Below are 27,698 nucleotides of genomic sequence, written 5' to 3'. Positions count from 1 at the left end.
TTCTCAGATAATTGTTTAATAGTAAAAGTAAACACTTTGAAACGTCGCGACGTGACAAAAGGTTTTGACAATGAAACTAATCATCTATTTCTCATATAAACAATTGCATGTTACAACTGCAGCTTTGCAGCTCGCAAAATAAAACTCTTGCCGCAAAACTACCTCTAAAAATGTTTTAATACAAATACGTCCAAAGTGAAACGGCAGTGTTAGAGAACGATTCCGTAGCAGCTCAACCCACAGCCTGGTTCTGAGCCAATTTCTGCTGCACCCCGGTAATACATTATTATACCCTTAAATCTATCTAATCGGAGAAGAATGGAAACGTACGAGTTTAACGTAAAGTAATGTAACAATACGTTCAATGAGATGGTATGTACATAAATTAACATCACTCTTTGATACATATATAGCCTACGTTGTATAATTTAGTATGTCAACACACATAGAGAGATATTTGTCACAACACTATATAATACCCTTTACTACACTTAGACTATAGTAACAGAAAATAAACTCTTAAAAAATACAAAATCAAATGAAAACGAGTCGATAGTGCAAATCTAGCTACCACAGTTATGTATGCGGATGGGATGGTTTCACCTTAAAATTGGTTCTTTACATCACTGTAAGGCCGAGACAGCCTGTCTTAAATTACGCGATGATATTGTACTGTTTCTACCTCTGGAAAGACATCGAAAAATAAAATTTGGAGTCTTAGATATGGTCCACACAATAATATGAAACCTCTTTAAACAGGAAACACCGAAAACGTAAGTACAAACATCATTATAGACATCGAGGTTTATGTACATAGTTATTAGCTACAACACGGGTTTTTATATATAAATGGCATATACGTTTTGATTCGTTCATTGTTCACTAAATAAATGGATTTTTGGAAAGCGCGCACGAGAAAATTGATCGCTGTTACCTAGTCGGATGGTAAAGGCAGATCTTTCTACGGAGTCGAGAGGGTAAATAAAAGTCGTCAATCGGCCCCTTAAAACAGCGCTGAAACAAGTTGTTCCGCCGTATTTACATACATGAGCAAACCGATCAGACTTGTGTATGTGTGTGTGAGTTATTCATCAATATATACAAAATCGCTTCGCAAACTAATCGCAAAAATCTAAGCCTGAATCGCCATGAATGAAACAATCATCGACTTGAACGCAGCCTGAATGAGCAAATCTTTGGTGTGAAGGCGCGCTTTACTCCAGTCGAGCTTTGTAGCTGGTTTTCCAGATCTCCGCCAATGTGACGGCCGAGTGGAAGCGATGGAAAATGCAAAGCGGCAACGTGAGACGCTGCACAATTGCCCAAGTCAGGAAACCGTAGAAGTTCTTCTGGACGGGATTGGCCTCTACTTTTTGAGCTTCAAACGTGTAGATAATCCACATGGTGATGTTGCAAATCAGGAGGAAAGTGACCACTTGACGGCCGGGTTTAGTGCGATCGTGTTCGGGAAGATGAACTCGGCGACGAGAAACGTCGGCGATGAAGAGCAGCTGAAGAACCACCTGAAATGAAAGTGCCCCGTTATTCCCCATTGTTACTATAAATAGAGCAGGGTTCAAATGATTTATATCATTGATTTAATCATGATCTAAATCACTGGACCAACCTTCGGGCGACCTCACGTTGGGAATACCCTTTAACAAGGTGACAATTTTGACCGCATCAAACTCACTAAACTTCCTGGGGACATTTCAATGCGAATACACTTTAGTTATACACCCAAGTTAGGAAAAACGCAAGAAAATTGAATTGAAAACAGTGCCACACTTGCTGAAAACAATGATGAGATGTTGTAAATGACACAAAACAAGTAGAAACTTGCACTGGAATTAATAGAAAAGAACCAAAAACAATTGGTATTGTACAAGGTTACAATGGTTACATTATTTACCAGCCTACTTGGAGAAAAAATGTTTTATTCGAAAATGTTTAAGTGGTGCGCTAATTTTGTCCATCAGTGTATATCCTTCGTTTATTGTCTGCCCAGAAACGAAGATTACGTAAATACCTGTTGGTTTTTGAATATCAAAAGATCAAGGGATTTCAACAATATCTCCTCTAAAAAGTTGCGGCTCAATGATCTATTTACAACTGAACCTACATATAGGAAAAATATGCGATATTCTTATATATGAAAAGAACCGTTTTGAAATGTGGACAATTAGACATAGTTAACTTCACCTGTAGAACCGACAGAATTCCCGTAATCATAACCAACATGTTGGGTTCCATAGTAAGCGCCTTGAAGTGTCCTGCGATTACACTGAAGACCGCGTAAGTGAAGAGCCCAAAAGCAGACACACGCAGCAGAATGTCGTTCAAGTCACTCTGCTCTTCCGTCTTGAACTTGAGGTTTTGGACCCTACAAAACCAGTTAGTCGGCATTAGCACAATTTTACCGTTAGGTCGGGAGACTTACCTGATGAAGCCTATGATAATGGCGACAATGCTGAGCACCATCAACACGCAGTGCGACACGTCCGCAAGGTAAATAGCCAACAGTCCCAAGTCCTTGTGGTGGATCATGACGAAGAACAGGATCAGACAAATGAGCGAGGCTACGAGCATCAGAAGTCCGAAGAACAAGCCCTTGGAGGCACCCACACAGTCAACGCGGCCCTGCTGAGCGTGCGCCATCGCCACCGCCCTCCTGCTCAGCATAATTTCCAAACGATGCTCCAGGTCTTCCTGAGTGACGTATCTGCAACTTGTTACTTGTAGCTCAGCTGAGACGAAACTGGCAGGAGGCTCACCTGGGGTTTCTGCCGATGTGCTTCCACATGCAGTAGATGACGGCGGCTCCGATTAGAGAGTACTCGATTATGAACGGGAATAAGTAGGGGGCAGAGTCCTGCACAATGGTGCCCATGATGTTGATGCGACCGCAACTGTCGCTGGAGGCGGTGATGTTACGAGTGAAGAAGCCGATGAACGGTTGCGGCGATAAATTATCCAGCAGTTCGCTGCTGTTATTCAAAACGGCACTAGAGAGCTCGTTTACCAAATTCGGCTCGTCAGCAACTGGAACAGTTTTCCGATTTGAGTTTTAAAAATTAGGGGAACGGGCATAAATAATCCGCAGAAAAGAGTCCAGAATTCTCCCAAAGCAGATGAACTCGGTTGCTTCATCAAAAATAAGTCTCACGTAGGAACAAAATTTAGAGCAAGTTTTAAGATAACATACATGCTACTGCTGCCACCTGTGAATGAAAGTACATGCAAATTAGTAAAAACCAGCCCACATACCATGAACCGCATCGTTAGCCAATAAACTGTTAAAACCCTGCAAGTCGAAGAATTCACTGAAGGTGGCGTAAGTCGACGGTGCGTAAGTTCTCGGCGTTGTGGCGGTGGTGGGGGAGAACGCCCGCTCAGTCGTAAAGCCGTGCCAGGATCGGGCCGCTGTCGTGCGCAATGTGGACAGTGTCGAGGGTGGCGCGAAAGTGGTCGGTTTGGTCGTAGTAGCATGAACGAAAGGGGCGGCGCTGCTTTTGTACATGCGCCACATGGTGGTAGGAATGGTTTTTGCGGTTGTGAACACATCTTAGACGAAAATTATAGCTGGTTAGTTAGGTTAGAATGGTACATGGAAAATGATAGTTTTCCATGTAGCAATGGGTTATAAAGCACATTAATTATTAGCATTAGATACAAGCATACGCAACTACTACGGGGGTGTGTACTTTAACAAGATCTAATTTTGTCTGCGTTATTAAATAAGTATTGTCAATGTCTCTACTACCACTACTCAAAGCGGCTGGCCAGTGAATTTTAGTCCAAGCAGGCTCCTACTAGCTTCTGCTGTACAGTACATCAAATCCCCACTTACTTCTGATGGTAGGCGGAGGCAACGTGGTAGTAGTGGTGGACGTCGTAGTGGTAGACTTAGTTACGATATTGTTAACATAAGGGTAGACAGTGCGCGCGGTTGTGCTGATAATTTGCTTAACGTTAGAGGGCGTAGCTGCCACTGTAGCGGCAAATAAGCTGCGAGCAGTGGTGGTGACGCTGGCAGGCAACACGTCCGGCTTCGCTAAATGCGTGCCCAGCACGGTGTTAGCGTTGCGCAGAATGTGCTGTCTGATGCTCGCTGGAAAAAGCCGCTCTAATTCACTTCGGGTTAGTACGGGATTGCCAATCGGTCAAAACAAGCTTTATTGACTTTCTGCGACTCTATACAGGGTGACCAAATTGGAATCGGTTTGATTTATATATTTTTTTAATTAAAAGTATACCCAAGTACCACTGGGAGCAAACGATCTGAAATGTTTTAAATTTGACCGCACTTTGGATTATACCAAAAGGAGGCGTCCAGGTAGGCCTGGGTAACTCAGTGAATTTTTAGGAGTTGGCGCTTCCTTTGCTGGGAAAATGTTGATGACTTTCTTTACTTGTTTTTAGATTTATTCTAAGGGCAATTTATTAATAATATTTTTAAAATTTCTTCAAAATTTCAGAATTTTCCAGTTTTAACCAAGTTGCTCTTTCGTTTAAATGCCCAATTTTCTAAAGTGTCACTTAAAAATGCTGATAATCTTAAGGTATTTTCCGCGAAAATTATGAAATAAATTTCAAAGCCTTCGTCGCTTTGTAACAAGTTTTGAAATCTCTTTCCAGCTTCGAATTTGGAACAAAAATCAAATAATTTTCTATCAAAAAACGAACAGAATAAGCGAAAGTTATAACAGATTACTTGAAAATCTAGTTACCTCCATATCTCAGAAGACTGTAGAGTTTGTTAAAAAAAATGTTGATTTTTAGTTTAGACTGATTTTTTTCCCTTTACTTTCTGCTCAAACACGATCTATTGTGTACTTTTACTTAAAAATACTAACGATCTGGACGTATTTTACGTGAAAAATTATAAGATATATTTATAGCTTTTTTCAGCGTCAAATTCGGGACAAAAACGAAAATAAATTTCTCCCGTTTTTCCACGAAAGCTATTAAGGTTTTCTCCAAACCTGAAAAGGACCAGAGAACAAAAGTTAAAAAAAAATTATTTGAAAAATTTACTGCGCATCGCTCATCTCTCTGAAGATTTTTAAAGCTCTTTTAAATTTTTAGGTTGTCAGGTAAGGAATTATTTTTTAGTTTTACTTAAAATACTGACAATCTTCAGGTATTTTCTGTGGAAAATTATAAGTCACATTTTATAAGAACACTCGCCTCCTTAACCGAGTTCCAAAAATTTTTGGAAAACTTTGCAGCTTCGAATTATGGACAAAAGCCTAATAATTATTTCTGGGTCTTTTTCCAAAAATATTTCCGCGAACTGAAAAAGCGAAAGTTTATAATGATTTATTTGGAAAACTCTTGGAAACTGGGGTTTTTTCACTTTTATGTCAATATTTCTAAACAACACTGTCTCTAAACAGAAAAACCGCGTTTTTCCTAACGTTTTACTGTAAAATACTGGCAAACTGAGCAAAATGCAATGCAAATGCAAAAAAAATTAAGAGATCGATTTTACAAGAAAACTCGTCAACTTTCTTTGGACTCAGTTCTGTTGCTGGGAAAATCCAGATGACTTTTTTTTAGTTGTGAAAATTCCAGTCTCGGGTCTCGTAAAGCTTTAATAAATGACTTATAACTCATGAACCGATGAGTCATAACTCGTTAACTTAGAGAGCGGCAACAACTCAATAGCGCAACTCAACACAGTGTTACCCAGGCCTGCGTCCAGGTGCATATTTTCAATGGAAGACCCTGTATATTATTCCAATTTTTAATTGGGTGGGGAAGAGTATGGCTAACCGGTGTAAAACTTTGAAAATGTTTTTTTCTGACATTTGCTTCAATATTCGTCATTTATTTAAATTATTTTTGGGACACAGGGTGCTCCCAAAAATCTCTGGTAATTCGAACTTGAAAGGGGCACAAAATAAAGATCATTTTGATATTAGGTTTACGGGTCAGAGTCTGACAGATATAGACACTTGAAGTTAAATCACACCTTTCTGACTAAATCGGTTTAAAAAAATTTAAAGTCAGTGCACTTGCACATCATCGAAATGTAAGAAATTAGATGATTAAAAGATAAATGACTGGATTGGACGCGGTGGTGCAATTGAATGACCACCTAAATGACCTGACATAACACCAATTGACTTTTCGATCGGATCATGTTAAGGCTGAAGCTTACAAACGTATATCAATTTCAACTGAAGATACGAAAACAAGAGTAAGGCAAAGTTTTCGAAATTTTTCAGTACAATTCAAGAGGTAAAAATATATTTTATGCATATAGGTACCTTAAATGCGTGTGCATAATGAGAGTGGTCTGTTTGAACACAACCTTTAGTTATACATCTTTTTAGGCTGCAATACTGTAATGTTCATTCTTTTTCATAATCGTAATGGATTATTGATGCCAATATCGCATTAAAAAATAATTTCAAAATTACACTCCAGTTAGTCGTAATCTTTCACAGCGTCTTAGTTGCACCTCCTTATAGGTATATTTTATGTATTCCTATAAAGAGAAATTAAGAGTTGAACTATAATAATTGTTTTTTCGCGCAAAAATGTTCGAATAACGCTGCGTTCTTACCTGCAAACGGTGATCCTTCGGTGGCAACAACAGAAGTGGCGTTCAAAAGGTCCCGATGATAAATGGTGATTTCCTTAATATATTCGAGGACCAGAGTCCGGATCCACACGCACAAATTGGTGGCAACCACGTGCATCAGGCCGAAACGTGCAATCACTTTGAATCGGTGGATGTTCAGCTGAATAAATCAAATAGGGTAAAACCTGTCCGATAACTGCCCAAGTCTGTTGACTCACCCGTGAATTCATGAAAATGAAATACATCTGCATAAAGGTGAAGATCATCTGCAGCAAGGGGTTGATTCCCCGTAGAATCATGTAGCAGGGCGAGTTAAGGGGAATTTCGAAAAACACCCCAAACTCCAACCCGTTATAGATCATGGTGCCCAGTCCGAAAGCTGCGCATAAAACTCCCTATTAAATACTACCTTAACAGTAGTGATGGGAAAAATCGAACTACTCGAAAAGTCGATTCTTCCCATCACCACTTCAGATTCTTCGAGCCACACAAACCGATTGCGCCGATTCTCAGGAAAAAGCTGCCGTGACTGTGATCGTTCTGCGTGGTCTTCCGCTTGCACTTGCTCAGCTGCGCAGACTGTTGGGTCAGCGCAACACCACTTTCCACGTCCACGTTGTTAATGTGCTCAGAAACGGGGGCGGTCGGTGGCGGCACGGGCGGCGGCGGTGCTCCTCCCTCCTGCTGAGGGCCCTGCGAAGAGTGACGATGGTCAGCCGCTTGCACCCTTTCCGATAATTCGGCTACGGGCACCGGCACCACGTCCTCAGCGTCGACCACGCCTTCGCTGTTGCGTCGGTACGTGGTGCTCTGATCGAACGGGAGAATAATGGAGGTGAACCAAAACGCAAAATAACCAAAATTAAATGGACCGCTGCTGGAAAGAAAGTGGCGCTCGGCTGGAGAAGCAGTAAAAAGATGGCAAGACAAGAGTAGCTTAAAACATCTGGAAGTTGTAGAAGAGGTAGATGAAAACAGCATGTTTTCCATTCTGGACACTCACGTATTGATAATATATGATTGGTTGCAATCACTTGTTTTATTCATGAGCCTCTACTACCAATTCAAATGAGCTAGAACAGTCGCTGGCAGATGATGGATGATGAAATTCTACTCCTGAATTATATCCACGTTCAGAGATTTAGTTTGATTAGTATTTAATGCAGAAAAATTTACCAATCGTCTTTTACGGCAAGTCATTTCCACAAACGGCTCAGAAGCTGAATGCCTCTGTCGACCGAAGTACATATACAGGGTTGCTCATTAGTGCGTCATCTTTGTGCGATATCTCAGTGAATATGAATTTTAGAGGAAAATGTCTCCCACGGCAGTTTTTGGAGTCAATTGGGATCAATTTATTTCGAGTTTTAGAATTAATCGGAAAAATATGAAAATGTTGACGGCTACTGGGTGCCACATAAATTGACCCACATAAAATACCCGCTGCGAATTTGGAAAACAGTCTTCTGTGATTCTAAAAGGACCTAATAATCTACGTGCTACGCTGTTTTAATTCATAAAGATATGTTGGCAAACCGTTATAGCCTCTAAACGTGCATGTTTTTACACCTCAAACTGTTGCATATTTCATCAAGCCCCCTAATTTTTTTCAATTTTCGAATTTAACGTCTGATTTTATTATTGAATTTCCGATTAAATAGGGAAATCGAGAAAATAATGATAACCTCAGGTTCGTAGTAAAAAAGTGGTTTACACGCTCAGGCCATCTGCACAAACTGGCTTGCACAAGCCAAATTTGAGCAAATGAACTGAACTTCCAATCACTCTTAGTGTCTTAATTGTTTGTTGTCTTACCTCCCTATCCATATCGCCATATTCCAATAGTTCTATTCCGAGATATTTAAATTTACTTTCTTGCTGTATTAATTTGATTGCTACTACAAGTTTACATCTTAGAGATATATAGAGACGTTGCTATTGACGCGGTATAACAATCTTTGGAGTAAATCCGAGGTCTGCCATCTTGAATGAGATTAAAAAGTGTTATTCAAGGTGTTATACCGAAAGACGCGAGGTGTTATAACGCATTTACGCACAGAGCGGCATCAACACAAAAGTGCCACACAACACAGTGTTACCCAGGCTTAGTGAAATGGGAGTTTATAAAGTTAGACAAGGAGGGATACCTACAATCGATTTACATAGTTCATTCGGAGATACAGAGGCGGCTTTAAATTAATTCAATAATTTTATCGGGTTAAAGCGGCAACACCTCAAATCAAGGCCCAACTGCTCTTACGTCACGAGTAGACAGAGCCGGTAAGATACCACAGAACTAGAGTAGGCCTAGATGTTCGTTATATGTAAAGGCGACGTTTATAAAGGCCTGACACATGTATTCAGGCGACTAATTAAACCCCGCGTTTATATGAAGAAAACCATTAAATTAGCTCCATGTTGTGTGAAATATTGTACAAATGTTTTATGACCAGCCGAACGTAACCACCTTATCCACCAAGTGCAATAAATTAAAAGTGGTTGTGCGTGTACAAGTTTCTTTGGATTACTGCATAGATTAAAGCAAAGTGATTGAAAGCGGCAGGAAAATGGGTTAAGGCCGTTAGGTAGGCGGATGGGTTAGCTACAAGCCTGTAGAGGTCTGTACAGAGCGACGCAAGTCTGAGAAACTATTGTAAAAGAGAAAAAATTATACCCGACGGCAAATTCTCGGTCACCCTGTACAGTGGTTAAGCTGTTTTAGCACTTGATAAGATCTACTTAGTTACTGAATCGCAATAGCTCACCTTCATGTTAAAAGTGCGCCCCAGTTCCGCCTTGGCCTGAACCAGGTCGCGCATCTTGCGCGGAAACATCTCCCTCTACACGCACAACACAAAAAAAACAGAAAACAAGCAAATAAAACTAAAATTAAAAAAATAAACAGTAGGATTAACGGCGAGAATTAATCAGAATGGATGGGAGTTAAAGTGTTAAGGAGGATTTTTCGATTAGTACCGCAAAGCTGAAGCTTGTTCAGAATTGCTTTGCCAGATTGAGTGGTTTCGACTTTGGATAGCGATCGCCCAGCAAACAAGGTAGTCGGTCCCAAGTTTTTTGGTAGTGACGCAATAATTGTCCGTCTTTTTCTATTACTCGTCCACCAAGCGAAACGGAAACTATGTTAACCTTCTTCTTTGAATAATTGTTACAATTTGCGGAAGTATGAAAGAATATTTAAATTATTGATTTGATTTCTTGGTGAGTGTTCGCAGTTTCTTTGAGTTTCATAAATTCATCAAGAATTACCTTTTTCAAGTCGCCGTAAAACGCAAATTTCAATATGGCCTTTCAAATCATCACGTCACTGTCAAATAATAGGGGGTTTGATAGGCGCTACTGCTTATGAAGATAAAATACGATTGCTGTGACAAATAAACCGCAAAAGTTTGTTGGTTGGGCGTTCCGATGCGGATATTTTCGCATTGATTCCGCACCCTATTTGTCGAGAGCCACTAAAGCCTGGCCAATAATGAGTGATTGTGTTGGAATAGTGATGAAAATAGCTGGAACCCAAAGTTATTAGATCTAAAGAGGCAATTTTTCGCTCGGTGATTTTTTCTGGTATCGCTTTCACGGACAAAGGAAGATCGCCAAGTTGAAGAACCCGATAACAATGGCACAATGCAATCGATTGTGTGGGCTTGCTAGTAAGTTGATACATTGTCGTCAGCGACTTGCGAATAGCGGAGAGTTAAATAACTCCGAAAACCAAACTCGACTAGTGCTGGATATAGTGAAGCGATCTAAACTACTACTCACACAGTTTTAAAGTTATTTAGCGCATTAATTGGCCCAAACAAGTCGAAGCCGAACACTGGGTGGCGGTGTAATTTGCCCACTGTTCCACTCCTAGCTGGATTAGGCGATTAATGCGTGGCCAATTAGAGAGTATGCGTGTACATACCTTAATATCTTCGAAACTAAAAGAGATGTTGAAATCTGGATCGCGCGTACCGTCCGGTTTGGTTTTGGAGCTGGACGCTTTTTGCTGAAACATCCTGGATGTTAGGAGGTTTTAGCAAAATCGGCGACTCCGGAGTAGATTGTCGATTGCTTATGTGACAACACATCCATTCATTTCTGGCTTTCTCTCAAAACCACACCCATAACAATCAAATATCCAATCCGGAATCATCAACACAAAGTGACTCGGCGATCTTCGTTTGCGCGTAGTTACTCTCATATTCAATGCGCCCCAGTGTCAATACTCACCTTGTCCGGTTTCTTGCTCTTCTTGGCCTTCTCCTTTTTCTCCTTCTCCTCCTTTTTCTTCTGCTCCTTTTCCTCTTTCTTTTTCTTCTCCTCCTCCTGCTTCAGCTCTTTTTCTTTCTCTTTCGTTTTTTGCTTAGGCGGCGGCTTCACCTAGAAAAAACCGCTTTGTTAAATCCGTGCAAACTATTTGAGCAGCCACGGTAAGACCTAATACCGTCTCATGTGGCGAATTGTTATGATTATAGCCGAACGTTATTAACGTCAAAGCACGTCATAATGGGCTCAGCTTTGCTCGTGTCATATTTTCGTTCACAATAGGCGTCAATAAGACGTGATTTTGCGGGCATTTCATTTTAAATATACAGGTTGTTCCAATAAAAAAATGACTAGGTTCAAAAACTTTTTTACCTGGCCCTGTATACTTATTCTCAAAACTGCAGCTTATTCGGTAATAATTATTAAAAATCTTGAGTCTTTGTCTCTTTTAAGTGAGAAATTATAAGACCATTTTGAAATTGACATTTTTTTAAAATTTGCTCTATCTCTTAAGCGAGCAAAAATTTTCTAATTTTCATTTTACTGTTTGAAGTGTGCCCTAAAAAGGCCACATGCCCCAAAGAATTTTCAAAACTTTTAATCCTGCAAATTTACTCAACACTTCGTTGTTTATAAAGGAAATCCGATGCTGTTCGGTTATTTTTTTTTGTATTAAATTACGACGATTTCTCTTCAGCATTCATAATGATGCATTTGTTTTCTACCATTTTTAGGTATTAGTTTTAAAAATAGGTTATTTTTGTAAAGAACTGTTGTGCAGTTTGAAAGGTTTTCTCTGAAACGTTTAAATTGTTTTAAATATTTCGTTTCTTATAAGTACTGTTTTTCAACTGTGTGATACGTTAACATGTAGCAACACACAAGACACAAAAAGGGACATATTGTCTCCGTCCTATCACCGTTTGTGAACGTCACTTTACTGTGACCATCACGTCAAAATGACATGATAAAATCGGTGACTTTGGCGATCCATTCTCACGTGATTATCACGTTCGGCGTTGGCTGGGAAAATGCTAGGGGTAGTTAAATTGAATAATGAATGAAAACCCATTTACTGCACCGTCAATATTTTCCATTTACTTGAAACTATACTTTACTTACCTTTGGCTCTCGTTCATTTCCAGCGCAACAGGAGCTCTCTTGGAGGAGGAACAGGAACACATAGAGCAGGAACCAGATACTCATTCCATAGAGGTAAGTGAAAAAACCTTCGTAGTAGTAGAGAGGAATGTTGTGAGTGACAGAGTCGGAGAAAACATACGCTATGCATACTACGACCAGAAGCTTCGCATACACAAAGCTCATGATAATGAATAGGGAGGTTCTGAAAGCAAAATTAAAAGTTTTACTAAGTGAATAAGCGGTAAAAGAATAATTAATAAGGTGTAAAAGCGGTTAAGTGAACGTAAAGCCTTTTGGGTTATTAAACCCTCAATTAGGGCGCTACTACGTGTAATTGCCCAAAGGTGAGGATCTTGAGGTGTGACTAAAGCTCTTGATAACCGGGTTTTAATCTGCCGGAGATTCAAAAATTATGCAAATATTGAATGAAATAAGAACCTATTTCTGTGAATGACAAAAAGTGACATCATAGGATTTTTGAAAACATTATTGAGCAACAACCATTCAGCCGCTAGCTCGGGATTTTTTTTTCTTCGGGGTATTTTATTATCATCTAGGCTAAATTCTGGGTGAAAAGTACATACTGCGGCTCGCTGGCTACGCACAAATACTTCATAAGCCTTCTTTCCCGCATCATGTTTGCTCCAGAGAAATCGTAAAAATAACCGATGGACGAATCCAAGACGCGCCAAAACACCAACTACATTCTGGATATCGTAAAATTCAGTGAGCTAGTCCGATTACTACTGTCTTCCCCACCTCGTCCTCAATTTTCAAAAATAAAGCCAGATTCCGTAACCTTGCATAGTGGATTCGCTTTGAACGGAACATGTGGCAATTTAAGTGGAAACTCCATTAGGAAACACTCTTCGGAATGGCCCCAAGAGGCTTAAAACTGTCTAGACTTATTAATTGTGCTAGTTTGTGTGCTGTGAGAGAAATCAGAAGTGTTCTCGATAACGGCAATTTTTTTCAATTTATTCCCAGTGTAATCGACCCTCATCAGTCGCATGACCGATCGGGATTTCCCACTTCCAATTCAACACATTTAACGGTGCCAATTGCGTAAAATGAAATTAAATACTAATTCAGTGGCAGAGGGACTTTCTCGTTGCCTACGTCACTTTACGTAGCTTTCTACGTTGACAACTAATCAGTCAATGGCAAGCTTGCAGTCAGTTTTAATTCAACATCGCAAATTTTGAAAGTGACAAGTCAATTCAATTACTGAAATGTGCCAAATAATGAAGTTTGGAAAGAGACATTGACCCTGAATGACAAGACAAAGAGCGGCCATTTTGTCGCAAAACGAGCAGATTTATTGCCGACTACTGATTGCTTTAGGCTAGGCAGTACTGACGAGCGAAAACCCGTTTATTTTACTCACAAAAATTTCCCCGCGAAAAAATATGGGAGGTAAATTTTCTCGAAAAGGGTGTGTTCCTGCTACACACAAATCCGGTTACCTTTTATCGGGTTTCTCCTGGACAAACCGAAGCCCGAGGTCTTTGTTGCCAGGCTCGGGGGCATTTTTCTCATCCGAATCGTGATGATGGGTGCGAGACACCGGAAGGGTCGCCATATTGTGCTCCGACTCCACCTCGACGGTGGAAATTTTCAGCTCACCAGTCGCCATTTTGCGCCAAACAGTAAAAAAACCCAACAACCAACAGTGTCGTTGTACGTAAGTGTCAAAAACAATCGTTGCCTTCGTATATCACATAGTATCCGGTCAGCTGAATCAGTTGAGGATCATTCGGGGTGGCACCGCTTAATGGAGGGCAGACGTGGATTTTCTAATAAAAACTTTCGACCAATTCACATAATTCCATTGCGGAAAGGGTTCGGTTGGTTTGGGGCTCGGCGCGTCCACATAAAGGGCGACTTTGATGACGTTAATCCCGGAACCGAGCGTATCGAATGGCGGGCGACTGAATCCCTTCGAAAAACCGGAGAGTTTGCAGGAGCAGGAAGGGATGCTGCAGTCACGTGTCGTTCTACGGGCGTTTTTGATTGGCTTTCGAGAGGCTGCGTCCCGGGATTTCGACCCAGTGACCTCGCGCGTGACCTCGCCTCACCCTAAGCACACCACTCCATTACAAATATCATTCCAACAGACCTTTGTTTATTTTTTCTCTATCACTAAACACTTCTGAGAAGGCTCAAGTGGCCATTTGCATCAAACGTTTCGCGTGCGGTTTTTACGATGTAAACGCCACCCTCAGAATGGGGGCGACATGCGCGAAATCTCCCTATTGGGTAGAATTATTTGGCAAAAATATTGCATACGATCGCTTGGATTATCGAAAACTCGCTTCACTCCAGCCCTACTTCTATCCCCGTTTGAACCTTGAAAAACTGCAGATTAAATAGATGAATTTGTTTACATTTTTCTACGGGAGCAACAACGGACATTTGCTGCGGACTAATCAATTTGATATACAGGATGTCCCGTAAGTACATGACTGTCTCATTCTGCCACATTCTTTGGAAAGTTCTGCCTACGGGACACCCTGTATATGAATAGCATGCGAAACAAAATATCAGGAAAGCAGTAGCTAATAATGTACTTATTTTCTGATATATTTGCTTGCTTGCTGTATATTGCGGTGTTGGCATGGTGAACATGAACATGAACATTTTATTATGTTTTTCCGCAACTACCACTTTAAATTATTATGAATTTTTCTATTTTAAATTTCAATTCACATACTGTAAACGCAAATGCATCTGTTTAATCTGAAAATGATATCCATAACCAACACTCATTAAAATTTCTGCTAAAGCTTTCCATACATGATTAATTACGTTCAGATCAGAAGACACTTACTTGGCATTCTTAGGATAGACTTTGGTATGGTAAACGTGAAAATCATCTTCAGGTTGCTTTGGCATTAAAGGGGCCATGTCGGCTCGGACATGTGTAGGTGAAGTGTGAGACCCGAATCCATCAGGGTTGAGCTGAAACGGAGCCACATTATTGGCTTGAAGTTGAAGACTTTCCGAAAGGTCCACCTACCTTGACCACAGTAGCCACTGGCTGCAACTGGTCCATCTTAGCAGGCGGTGGAGTTGACGGTTTCTTGGCCGGCTGGATTTGTTCCACCGGAACTTGTTCGCCTAGGAGACGCTCCTTCATCTCGTGGATGTATGGACACCTTTGCATGTTGATTTTGTACTGGAATTTTACGAAAAAAAAACAGGAATTTAGTTTAATGGCGAAATTGCCAATGGGTTACTTGGGCCAAATGTAAAAAATTACCGATTCATGCAAGTCTATTCGCCGCTAGTTGCTAAGCTGGCGGCGGTATTTTAATGGCAATTTCCCGGATTAGGCTGCATATAAGGGCAAACGTAATCCGGATGCTTGATTGTCTGAATTTTTAATGTCGCCCATCAAGAAATAGACGAGACGCGCCAATAGAATACCAAATAGCTGTCCTTCTACGGCATTGACGAAATATCGATACGTTCTGAAGATGATTAAAGGAAAACGACAAAAACTAGATCTAAATATGACGTTTGCAACTGTCTGATTCGTCCGTATTGACAGCGGAAACGTCAATAACCCTGGAAATTTCCTTTAGGGCGGTCCAAATGTGGATATTGTATTATAAAAAACTCCCCTTTCATGATTTTTGAATATTCACCAGACTACTTTTAAATGTCATTAGCCAAATCTCAAATCATCCCATAATGTCTGCCCAAATGTAAAAATCAACGAATGACGTCTCGAACCGTCAAAATGCAGGCATTTTATTAATAAAACGCTGTTTACACGAGCGATATTGAGTGTTTGCCCTGAAATATTCTCCAGACTTCCTGATTCGCTATTTATACATTTGCGGAAACATATCTATTTGGAAACGGCGAGCGGATATTTTGTATTTGTTTTGCTTGCCGCCAAAACTGGGCCGTTAAAGCGGTTACAAAATGAAAAATAAATCAATTTTCTGTTTAATTTCGGCATATGTTCAGCACGATGGAAAACCCATAAATAGCATCAAAGTAGCATTCAAAGGGTCCCAGATCAATCAAGCACAATGCTAAATGGCCCTTAAAACTAGGTCACACCCTTGAATGCATTATTGATCAATTTGGGGCGAAAATTCACGTGCCCTGATGCTGGAAATTATTTTTTTGAGTGAAATTGCAATTTCCCCCACCCCCAACCAAACACTACCTTACATTTTTGACAATGTCACTGTCACTGTCTAACGTAAACAACCGAACACCAACTAAACGATACTTAGAGGCTCACGCAGTGTTTACACTAAGCGTTAGCCAATAGACGACGCCCATCGTAAAGCGGAGCGGAAGGGCTTAAAGGCACATTTCTCAGTCGGGAAAACGCACAATATGCCGGAAATGGTGTCATTCACGAAAAAAAAAACACGACTAATACGTGCTAGCCGTCAATGCTCTACTACGCTATAGTTTAATAGGTCGATGGACTCGCGCGCCCCGAGAAAATCTTCGGCTAAGGCTTTTGCGCAGATTTGGAGCCTCGCAGTCTATGGAAAATCAGCCCAAAAAATACGAGGTTTTTGCGAAAAATTTACCGATAATAAATCGAGCTGGGGTGGCAGTTTTGTTGGTCTGAAGAGTGACAATTCTCAGTTATTGGAGTTTTAAACATTGGATGCGTTTCGCCAAACAAAAAACAACTAATTAGAAGGAAGTCTGGAGAATCCTGAGAAAAATGTTGCCTATTTGATTCAAAGTGGTAGATACTTGAACCTTTTACTTGAAACTCAAGAAACGGCACGAAAAGCTATTTCCAAACACAAATAGAAAGTAATTTAAATGTAAAATAATTGATAATGTTAAAAATATTTATACAAAATGTAACCCCCATCTTTTATGAACTTTTATGTAAATTAGACAACAAGACCAAATCAAGAGACAAGAGAATTACAAAATATGCACCAAGATAACAACAAAAATTACAATTTAAAAAATAAATATAGCGAAAAAAACCATAATGATCAATCCTGAAAGAACTTAAATCGCGCGAAATGCCTCAAGTTTTATAGATTTTATGCGCAACACAGCAAACGAGCTCAGATAAGACACTTTTACCCTTTCTGATCTAAAATACCCGAAAATTATTCTCCATTTTTAGCCGTTTTGAGCTTTAGCAGATGATATCTTCCTTAATATAAACTCAAGCTCGTTTTTTGGCAAAAGAATAAAAATCTGTGTTTCCGGAAAAACTTAAATCGTGCAAAAGGTCTAAAGTTTTATAGATTTTTGGGCTACAACGCAAACGAGCTTAGAAAAGATAGCTACTTTTGTCCTTTCTGACCCAAAATACGCGAAAATTATGCACCATTTTGAGCCGTTTTGAGCCTTTCCAGACGATATCTTCCTTATTATGTTTTCAAGCTCGTTTTTTTCGCAAAAAATGTAAAAAGTTCGATTTTTCTGAAAAAAGTTGAATCGCGCAAAATGTCGCAAGTTTTATAGATTTTTTGGACAACAAAGCAAACCAGCTGAGAAAACGCACTTGTTTTTTCTGACCCAAAATACCCGAAAATTAAGCACAATTTTGAGCGGTTTTGATCTTTAGCCGGCTATAGTTTTCTTATTATAAACTCAAACAACCTGTATATTCATATTGGAAGCTTCCTAGCAGGAAAACTATCCATTGAGTACAAAACTTCACATCCAAATATTCCATTTCTTGCCAAAAAAAAAATAATTTTTTGAAAACATCGAAAAAAATTCGATGTTTTCGAAAAACTGTTAATCACTGAAAATGCCTCAAAATGTTAAGTATTTTTCGCGATGAAACGAACGGGCTCAGAACAAACATGCTTGTTTCTTCTCAGTCGAAATAACCAAAAATAGAGCACCATTTTGAGCGATTTTGATCGTCCTTATTTTAAGCTCAGACACCCTGTATATATATGCATATTGCGGAGCTTCTTGGGTCGAAAACTTATTTCCTTTGAAAACCTGCCTGGGAGTCAAAATTCCTCCAATTTTTTGCATATTAATAACCGAAAATTTGATTTTTTGATTCAAATATCCGAAAATTATAAGGCATTTTGAGCGGTTTCCATTTTTAATCAACTATATCTGTTTTCTTATAAAACCCACATATAACTTTTCGATTTTGAAGAAAAAATGTTACAACTTCGATGTGTTGGACCAAACCCAAAACGCTTCACGTTTTATGCGGTTCTTAATTTGTCTCTTTTGGCCCAAATGACCGAAAACTGAGGCCAATTTCGAGGGATCTTCTGATTATAAGGTATTCTTTATTATTAACTCAAACACCCTGTATATTAATATTAGGAGCTTGTTAGGTCCAAAACTGTCCATTGAGCAGAATATGTTCACATGTAAGTCTTCGATATTTAAAAAAAAGTTAGAAATTTGATATTTTCGATAAAAATTAAACACTTTATACAATTTTTACCGCAAAGAAACCAATGCACTTTCAAAAGACACGCCCTCCTCCCTTACGATCCAAAATAACCGAAAATTGTGAACCATTCATATATTCCTGATTATAAAGCCAAACATCCTGTATTTGCATTTTGAGGAGCTTCTAAGGTTCTAAAACTTCTAAAACAACCAATTGAGCTCGAAGAATCCACATATAAAACGTAGAGGTTTTTAATCAGCTACAGGGTGATTTTCTAAACACTTGCTAAAACTCAAATCTTTATACTTAAATAAGTTTATACGTTTGCATTCAAAAATTGAAACACAGATTTGACATTCTCTAGCATACAGGCAAAACATGTATTAAACATTGTTTTGCAAATGAGTCTAATTCATTCTCACAATTCTCCTAACGCTTCCCGCAAAGTCGGTAATTTGCTATTCTTTCCAGAGGTTTTTACATGCACGAAACTAGAGCACCCTGTAAATTGAATCGCTCACTTTAATCCACTATTTGTTATTGATTAATTCCATGTACATTTTGCAAATTTAGTCTTCAGCAATTCAGATGCTCCATTTTGCAGTTCGAATCAAACATTTTCTGCACCACCCTGTATAGGGTCAAAGTAATTTATTGAGAGCGATTATCGTTACGACAAACAACACACACAATCCCAAAAGTGTGTAAAATTAGCTCAATTACATAAACACAGCAAACATTAATAGTACGATAGGATTAAAGAGCAATATCAGTTTGTTTTCTTTGAAATTGAAAACAAAATACTCGTAAATAGCAATCTAATTATACAAGGAAAAAATAAACAAGCCGTTAAAGCCGGTTGAGTACTCGGGAGTTAAGTGCCCTTAAAACAATGTACGTTGCGTAGTTAAGAAGTTAACGGCATGCTGAAGTTGGCTTCGTTCGGCCGCCATCCCATGATGATGAGTTGTTGCGTAAAACTCCCGAAAATTAGATTTTGTTGCAAAATCCAATTATCAGGCACTTGAAACAATAAACGTCCTCGATGAAAGCGCTATTAGTTATTTGACTAGTTTCGCCCATGTGGATGATGAGAGAGGCGTTGTGGAGGCGATTTACGTTTGCGAAAGCAACAACGTGAATAGATGAGATTAAAGCGGACACCAAGACATGAAACTTACAATTTTAACACGACATTTCACCACGTCGAGATTCTGCAACCTTTCGTCGCATTCCCGATCTTGCACTTTATGCTTCAGCATGGTTGCTGAGCATTTTTGCCGCTAAACCTGCCCAACCGTTGAGCTGGAAATAAATCACACAGAGAACTAGATTATGGTTTTGAATGGAGAAAATCCAAGGCCTGACCTCAGAAAGCAGTTACACAATTGGCAGGAATGAGAAGAGTTGACGCTAGACGAGAACTTACCCCGGATTAGAGCAACTTTACTATGGAGCAATAAACTTTATATTGACACACACAAACACTCACTGACCCAGTCAAGGGATAGAGGCGCTTCAGCCTCGAAACGTGTTGCTCTCTCTCCAGCTTCAACCGGGAAATGCGTTGGAGCCGCTAAAGCCCCTCAGGTCGGAGGCTTGCCGGAAAATCCATTAAACTGGGTTATGACATAATAAAAATGTCGAACTTCCTCTTAATGACGACTTGCGTAAGTTTATTATTGATCGATTAGGCACCAGCCCAAACACGGCTGGTTTTCTCTAGCCTCTTTTGGTATTCGGTATGTTGATGGAAACCAAATAGCGCACTGATGTAAGCTTGACGTCCACTTGGGCATTTAATCGGCATATACAGGGAGAGGTTGCAACCGGAGCTGATATACCATTAAACCACAAAAAGTTAACAGTCGTTAACTTTCGCACTTGGATGRTTATGATGTTGATGGGTCAACTTCTTGAACCTAAAGCTACAAAGTATTATGTTTTCTGTGCGTAATTTTTTATTCTAGAGTGTTTCGATAAGGATTTGCGCCTCAGTGCCAATGCAGAATGGTTCAAAATTAGCATCTTTTTATTCATTTTTGTACTCTCTAAACACCCCTGAATAGTCCCTTAAAGGAAAAGTCGAACTGAGTAGTTTTTGAATGCAAACGTTTAAACTTACTTATGCARATTTCAGTTTTAGCAAGTTTTAAGAAAATCACCCTGTAGCTGATATAAAAACATCGCTGTTTTACATGTGCGTTGTTTGACCTCAATTGGTTATTTTCGATCTGAGAAACTCTTCAAAATGCATATGCGGTCCATAATTTTAGGTTATTTTGGATCATAAGGGATCGAAAATCGGTGTCTTTTCAGAGGCTGTTCGTTTTTCCGTAAAAATTGTTATAAATTTGGAGCTTTTTCAGCGATTTCAGTTTGCTCTAAAATATCGAATTTCTAACACTTTTCGCTAAAATTCGAAGATTTACAGGGGAATTTTTACGCGAATACCGCTCAAAGTGGGGCTTAATTTTCGTCAATTGACTGAGAAGAGACAATAATGTCTTATTTGAGCGCGTTCGCTGTGTTTCGGAAAAACCTGCATACAATTTGAGGCATTTGGAACGACTTGAAATTATTTGAGTAAGTTTTTGATTTTGTCATAACAAAGGTATTGTTGATTAGCCATTGGAAACGCTCGAAATGGGCCATAATTTTTGGATTTCAATCAAGTGTGTTTTTTCTGAGTTCGTTCGCTTCCTTGCGATGAAAAATGAATAAAATTGAAGACATTTTGACTCACCTATAGATTTTCCAGTCAAAGAAGACTAGACTTTCGATCTAAGAAGCTCCTCAATATACAGGGTCAAAACGGCTTAAATTGGTGTAACATTTTCGGTTATTTCGGGTCAGACGAAACAAGAGTGTCTTATCTGAGCTTGTTCGCTTCGTGGTGCAAGAAATTTTATAAAATTTTGAGTGAGTAAAAATTTTACGAAAATCTCAATTTTTTTATATTTTTCGGTAAAAATCAGAAATAAAACATGTGATTTTTGTTCTGAATGAATAGTTTTCCACCAAAGAAACTCCCAATATTAATATACAGGGTGTTTAAGTTTATATAAAGAAGATATTGTCGGCTGAAGATCAAAACCACTGAAAATGGGTCTTAGTTTTTCCTTTTTCAGAAAATTTATAAATTTTAGAAAATTCGATAACAAATTTACCAAATTTGAGACATTTTGAACGTATTTTATGCGTTTCATTTGCGGAACTTTTCGAGCTAAGTTGATTGGTTCAAATTTRTGAATCAGCTAAGCGCCGCTATTTCCCCTGATACAATACGATTKTTCAATTTTATATAGGTGAGTTTATAGTACTAATAATTCTCTTTGGTTTGAATTGAAATTCTAAAAATTCAATAAATTTTTAAATTCTTGAAAACTTTGAAATTAATTAAAACCATATTCTATATTTAAATGACTTTATATTTTTGTTAGTAAATACTTTTCTTATATTTTCATATAGGTTTCATGATTCTTTACATCAATTTTGTGCATTGTCAAGTTAAAAAATCTATTCTTAATATTTGTTTTACAAATCTTTCACTCACTAACAATTTTAACGTCTAGTTGATGATTGAGTTCAACAGACGAATCGTGTGATTCTCAATTTGACTTTGCCATTTTTCAGAAGAAAATCCAAGCAATTTGTTAAACTTTCAACACATTTTAAGACATTCAACCCCAACCTATCCAATATGAAATGCCATCCCAGCTCAGTTTAATGTAGCCAAATTTTCACAAAAACCCTGTATTTGTATGCTCAATTGGTAGTTTTCGACCTAACAAGTTCTTAATATAAATACACAGAGTGTTTGTGTTTATAATAAGGAAGATATCGTTTGGGTGAGGATTGAAACCGTTCAAAATGGGCCATAATTATCGGTTTTTCGGTACAGAGGAGCCTTAGTTTTTTTCTTAACTCGATCCCTTCTTTGCGATAAAAAAATGCAAAACATTTTGGACATTTTAAGCGGGATGAGTTTTTTCGGAAATATCGAATTTGTTACATTTTCCCCTCTAAATGAAAGTTTCCACCTGGGTTTTATGTGACAAATGGATAATTTTCAATCGAAGACGCTTCTCAATATGCATATACACGGTGTTCAATATGCATATAAAAAAAATAAAATAAAAAAAAATATATAAAAAAAGCCTTTAAGCGAGCTTTTTATACAGAAACTACATGTACCTAAACCGTATGAATATTTTAGTCAAAAATTCGTTTTATATGTAAATAGGTTTCTTTGAGCTCAGAAAATTGTTTTCAATTTGTGAATCTCCTCTATTGTTGGCTCACCCGGGGGAACTAGAATGTTCAATTTAAGTTGAATTTTTSTCTTACTAGTAAAACTTTTAGTATTTTCCGGGAAAATCTGAAGCAAAAAAATTAATTCTTGCAAAAAATTAAGATGTTTGCAAAAAGCTAAATTATAAACCCGGCAACAATGGATTTTATGGTCTTATATACTTTTAATAACGATTTGTTTCGAACAATCCATTATTTTCCGGTTATTAAGTCGTCTTGGATCGACTAATTACTTTATTGGATTCTTGGATTATTTTAACTGGACGCCTGAAGAATCAGCTTTGAGTAGAAAGCTTAGAAGTAGAGTAGTAGTAGAAGTTTTTCCTTGTGACATCGACATGGAAAAGTTCACGGCCGATGCAATACCAGGCTCATAGAGGCCTAAATGGCCAAACTGCATCCAGCCGACGGGTCCATAAGCCAAATCTTTCCGGTTATAAATCAGTATACTCATTGCAAACTTTAGCAAACAAAAAGTTATTTTGGGCACACTGTTGACATTTTTGCCGGATTTGTGATTTCGTTTTTTGCAAACATCTCAAGGTTTTTTCAGAATTGTTTTAAAGATATTTCCTAAATGCTCCCAGACAACTCTTTCAGAGGAATCACCGTTACGAAATTACCCTGCATGTTTTAATTCAATGTCGCAACTAATAGTATGGTTTTGCTTATCAATGAAATTGAGTTTTACAACTAGCAATTAGCGAACGCAGAATGAAATGAAAAGTTATGATAAGCTTTGGTCGAGTCAGGGTTCTTAGGCCAAAGTGAATGGGTGAACTGACATCATTTTATATAATTTGTCTAAACAAAAGAAGGAAAACATTGCTACTTCTAATAAATATGTGAAAACCGGTGAAAGTTTTCGAGTTACTGAGTTGGAAAAGTGGAAATTTTATAGTTTCTTTATTTTTTAACCCTAACTGTAATGTTTAACCATGTTAAAACCGTCCAATCAAAAAAGTGATGTTAAAATAACACATTTAAAATTGAATCTTGATCCGTTAATAGAGGACATTTGTTACTTGACTCTGCAACATAAGGCCTTCAAACAAATCCATTAAAGTAAACGTAGACCATTTTCATAGTGAAAAACCTCTAAAACACTCTTCAGGAAAAGGTGGGTTAAAGCCTGTAGGATTCCGCACCAACCCTTACTCGCTTTTCTCCCTCCTAGTAGTACAGCTGGCCACAAAAGTTCGTGTCGCTACGTGTACGTGAATTTTATTAGAGATTTCGCCCCATTCTTCTCTAATAAGCAGCTAATGGCCAGTTTATTAAATGCTCAGACCTAGCTATAATTACAAACTTCCTGAAATTGATGTCTTATGAATGCCCTCATCGGAAACGTTAATTGGGTGGTTAAATGTCTGGAATACTGGCTGTCTAGGAATTGATTAGCAATATTTTTTAATTGCGGGTTCTCCTAGTGAACTTAAAACTTTCTGAAGGCCAAACTTTAGCTTTTTATATGCCAAGAGTTAAAGCTACTTATTATATTTGCAATTGTTTTCAATCATTAAATTCACCAAAAGAAAATTGGTTTATTATTTACATTTGATAACATTTACATCTGGTTTCCCAAAAAACGCAAATCGCTTAAAACGCTAAAAAATGTGTTCAAATTTCACCGATTTTTCAGATTTTAGATTTTCTCAAAAAAGCTCAGGAAATACACAAAAGACTTCTCTTATCCAAACAATCGAAAATCGTGACCCATTTTGAGCGACTTCAATCCTTAACCAACGATAAATTGTGTCTCTTCTGATCCAAAATACGCCAAAAGTATGCACTATTTTGAGGCGATTTTGATATTTAGCCGACGATATCTTTCTTATTACGAACTTAAACACCTTGTATAGCGCGTTGGGGGATTTTTAAGCCGAAAACTGTCTATTGAGCACAAAAACCGCATTTAAGAATGCGTGAATTTTGGTAATTATTAAGATTAGGGGTTTTTTGCCGCTCTATGATAACAGCTGTTCCTCCTACGCAACAGGCATTAAGCGCTCAGAAACCAATAGTTTACACCACTGTTGCCAAGCCTGCACGAAAATAGCAAGTCTTTACAAAAACGCAAGAACAAAACAGTGCGTCGCACGTGACAGAGAAAGAAAGCAAAGTCACAAAAAGGAAACGAAAATTAAAATATTTAAAAACACAATGGGCACAACGCAGAAAAGAAAGACAATAAAGGGAAATTCAATAAATAAAATGTAAAACTGGTTAATTAAATCTGATGGATCCAGTTCATTTAAATTATTGAAAATGTACTGGCGTTTTAACTATGCAAACCTAATCTGACCCAAACTAACACAAGCGAATCCAAACATTGAACCAAATTAATACAAAACTACAGCAACAAACAGCCTAAGAAAAATGACATATAGACATGGCAACATCATAGACAAAAATTGTTTAGCGAAGCATAGTTCCGAAACAAAACATTGTAATTCTGGCCGAAAACGTTTTTTTTTCAAATTTTCAAATGAAAATTGTTAGGAAGGTTTATTATTGGGATCGAATAACGGCAAAAAAGCGCCTGATCTTAACAATAACCAGAATTTTTCGAGAAAAATGTAATAGAACTGAAATCGCTTAAAATTGTTTTTGCATCGCAACGAACTAAAACAAAATAAAAAGACGCATGGAAACTGATGGGTTTTCGGGTTTTTACGCTTTCGTGGCAAATGATTTCTTCCTAATGTTTCGCAAGCACGAGTGACTGGCATCTTTACCCAACAACCAGTTTCAAGCAATGCCCCCTAAAGCCTATCCAAATAACCGATCAAGCCTTGGATTTCTGTCAGCTTTAGTTTTTAGCGGCCAAGTAGGCCTCGTATGGACCCCCTTTTCCGATTAGAAAATGGCCCTTATAAAAGAGCGCATACGGCGCTTGCAGTGACTGTTTCGGACAAAGGGCGTCCAGGGCGCCGACTCGGCGTCGTTTCGATCGCGTACTTTGAATTTGCCACACTTGAACGCAAAATTCCTTTGTTTATTGCCATGCTAATGATATTCTAGCCTTTGGCTCATTTTTATGAATAATTTTGGTTTTTAATGATAATCGAACGATAATTGCCTATGAAACTAAATATAATTGTCATGGTAATGCTTAAGTTCAAGGTTTATGATCGTATACACTTTACAACAAAATACGTCGATGTCGATGGAACTGTTGGGTTTAATTAGAGTTTAAATTATATGGCCTGCTTATGTCACATTAACCCATCAGGAATTAACGATTGCTTAACCTGGCCAAGGAGAATGTTCCATTGGGAACTGTTTTTGTGTTGAAAGCCCCAAGTTCATTGGCCTCTAACCTCAAAACGGGATTTTTCAAATTGAGATTCTAACTGAAAAAGTGCGCTCATTGAAGCCGAACTGGTACTCACCGAAAGCTGGTACATTGCCCCGTTGCATGGTACCAGTTTTGCTACCGCAAATCGGCAGTTTTTTCAAAATTTTTAGCTTCATTTGCACCAAATTTGACACTTTCAGCTCCGACTTAATGACATTGATTAGCAATGACATAATGCGTAGATTTTCGGACGCTTTAAAGCTTCACTTACCTCGTCATTTTCATCCAATTGCATTTATTAAATCTGGCAATGTTCTGCATGAAAAGTTCCTCTAGGTTCCACTCTTTTGCCGATCACTTTCCGTAAAAAGCTGCAAAGAGTTCACGTTCAAGATCGCAAAACTACGCAACCGGACACGCTCCCATTCACGGATTACTACGATATTAGCGACGTGCAGTACACAAATACCGTCCTTTTCATTGCATCCGCCGTAATATACCCGGAAACCCATGGAGAATTCATTCTTCGGCACTGTTGTATTTATGCGCCTCGCGCCACGCTGCCAAGCTGTGCTTTCCATCTGCATGTTCACTATTCGCTGATAACTACTCTTCTTCACAAGCAGCAGGCTTGGATACTGAACAATCTTCAAAGCCACTGTAGTTCGCCTGAAAGTAGCCCTGAGTAACACTGTGTTGTGTTGATGCCGCTCTGTGCGTCGATGAGTTAACACCTCGCGTCTTACAGTGTGGCACTTGTGATAACACTTTTTTAATCTCTTTCAATATGTCAGACTTCGAATTGCAAGTTCGTGAAGGACACACGCAGTCATCATATGATTCCCGATAACCAAAACTAGTCCATGCTCAAAATACTTAACTTCTGATGAATTCTTATTTTTCTGGGTTTATTTTAACGGGCTGCACCGCTTTTATGACGCATCAGCTTACGAACCACCACACATCACGTAACACAAGGTTCTCTGGTATCTCTCAACACATTTATCTGCTTCATGAATTGCGTTAAAGCGTTGTATTGACGCTACAAGCCGTATTGGTTTTAGTGCGTCAACACCTGAAAATCCACTGTGTCAGCCAGGCCTACCGGAAAGTACCCAAAGCACCTGAAAGCTACCTAATTCAAGAGTTTTTTTGCTAAACTAAGAGGAAAATCTGGCAGCGCCGCGTGCGTTCACGCAACAATTTCTGTTTACATCACGTGCGCCTTCGGCCGCCAGCCCTTCAACGGATCCAGACTGAAGGGGGCGACAAATTAATCCACCCTCGCTTTCTTATTGAGAACTGCGCTGGAAATGAATTCTTGCAGGGTGGCGAATTTTGCACAAAATGCACCCTCCATCCTCATCTGACCTGACTCATGGAGGGAAGTTTTGATAAAGATCAAGTTGGATTACGAACTGATTAGATCTCCTATTATTAGTTGGTTAATTAACGTTTCTCTATTGGTTTATTTCAAAAAGAAGCGTTCTCAAAGTCATGCGGTTTAACTGAATTTTGAAAAAGACCTCAAAGTCATTATATTTGTCACGTTATATCGACGTGATTGTCACGGCCATATGCACAGTGTAAATACGTCCATACATTACGTACACCATACATTTTCTTAAAATGATTCACAGGGTGTTGCAGCACTATGGGATTGGGATTAAACTTTTAGGAAGTTTAAGTCCCGCGAACTCTTA

The 27,698-nt window shown here is 38.7% G+C and overlaps 1 protein-coding gene across 18 annotated transcripts; it reads right to left on the bottom strand.

The window, feature by feature from the left end:
- LOC109540422 (proton channel OtopLc) lies at positions 1-26,520 on the bottom strand. 18 transcript variants are annotated; one of them, XM_048660770.1, is made up of 17 exons: positions 26,267-26,520; positions 19,562-19,685; positions 15,024-15,182; positions 14,835-14,965; positions 11,984-12,206; positions 10,826-10,975; positions 10,518-10,601; positions 9,358-9,432; positions 7,087-7,402; positions 6,811-6,971; positions 6,575-6,752; positions 3,851-4,126; positions 3,268-3,564; positions 2,775-3,042; positions 2,441-2,722; positions 2,203-2,383; positions 1-1,523 (listed from the first exon to the last, which is right to left on the bottom strand). In XM_048660770.1, the coding sequence occupies exons 2-17, from the start codon at positions 19,640-19,642 to the stop codon at positions 1,215-1,217; spliced, it is 3,171 nt and encodes a 1,056-aa protein (XP_048516727.1). In that variant the 5' UTR covers positions 19,643-19,685; positions 26,267-26,520; the 3' UTR covers positions 1-1,214. The 18 variants fall into 18 exon arrangements, with proteins under 18 accessions (XP_048516727.1, XP_048516729.1, XP_048516735.1 ...); XM_048660772.1 differs by having other exon boundaries at positions 3,851-4,111; positions 26,267-26,519; XM_048660778.1 differs by having other exon boundaries at positions 7,087-7,285; positions 26,267-26,518.
- Positions 26,521-27,698: the final 1,178 nt, after the last annotated feature.

The sequence above is a fragment of the Dendroctonus ponderosae genome, unplaced genomic scaffold (assembly GCF_020466585.1).
Source record: "Dendroctonus ponderosae isolate FM_Combo_2020 unplaced genomic scaffold, Dpon_F_20191213v2 Dpon_F_20191213_1, whole genome shotgun sequence".
NCBI classification, from domain to species: Eukaryota; Metazoa; Arthropoda; class Insecta; order Coleoptera; family Curculionidae; genus Dendroctonus; species Dendroctonus ponderosae.
The sequence above is the reverse complement of the archived record's forward strand: the minus strand, read 5'-3'. Positions and strand labels throughout refer to the sequence as shown.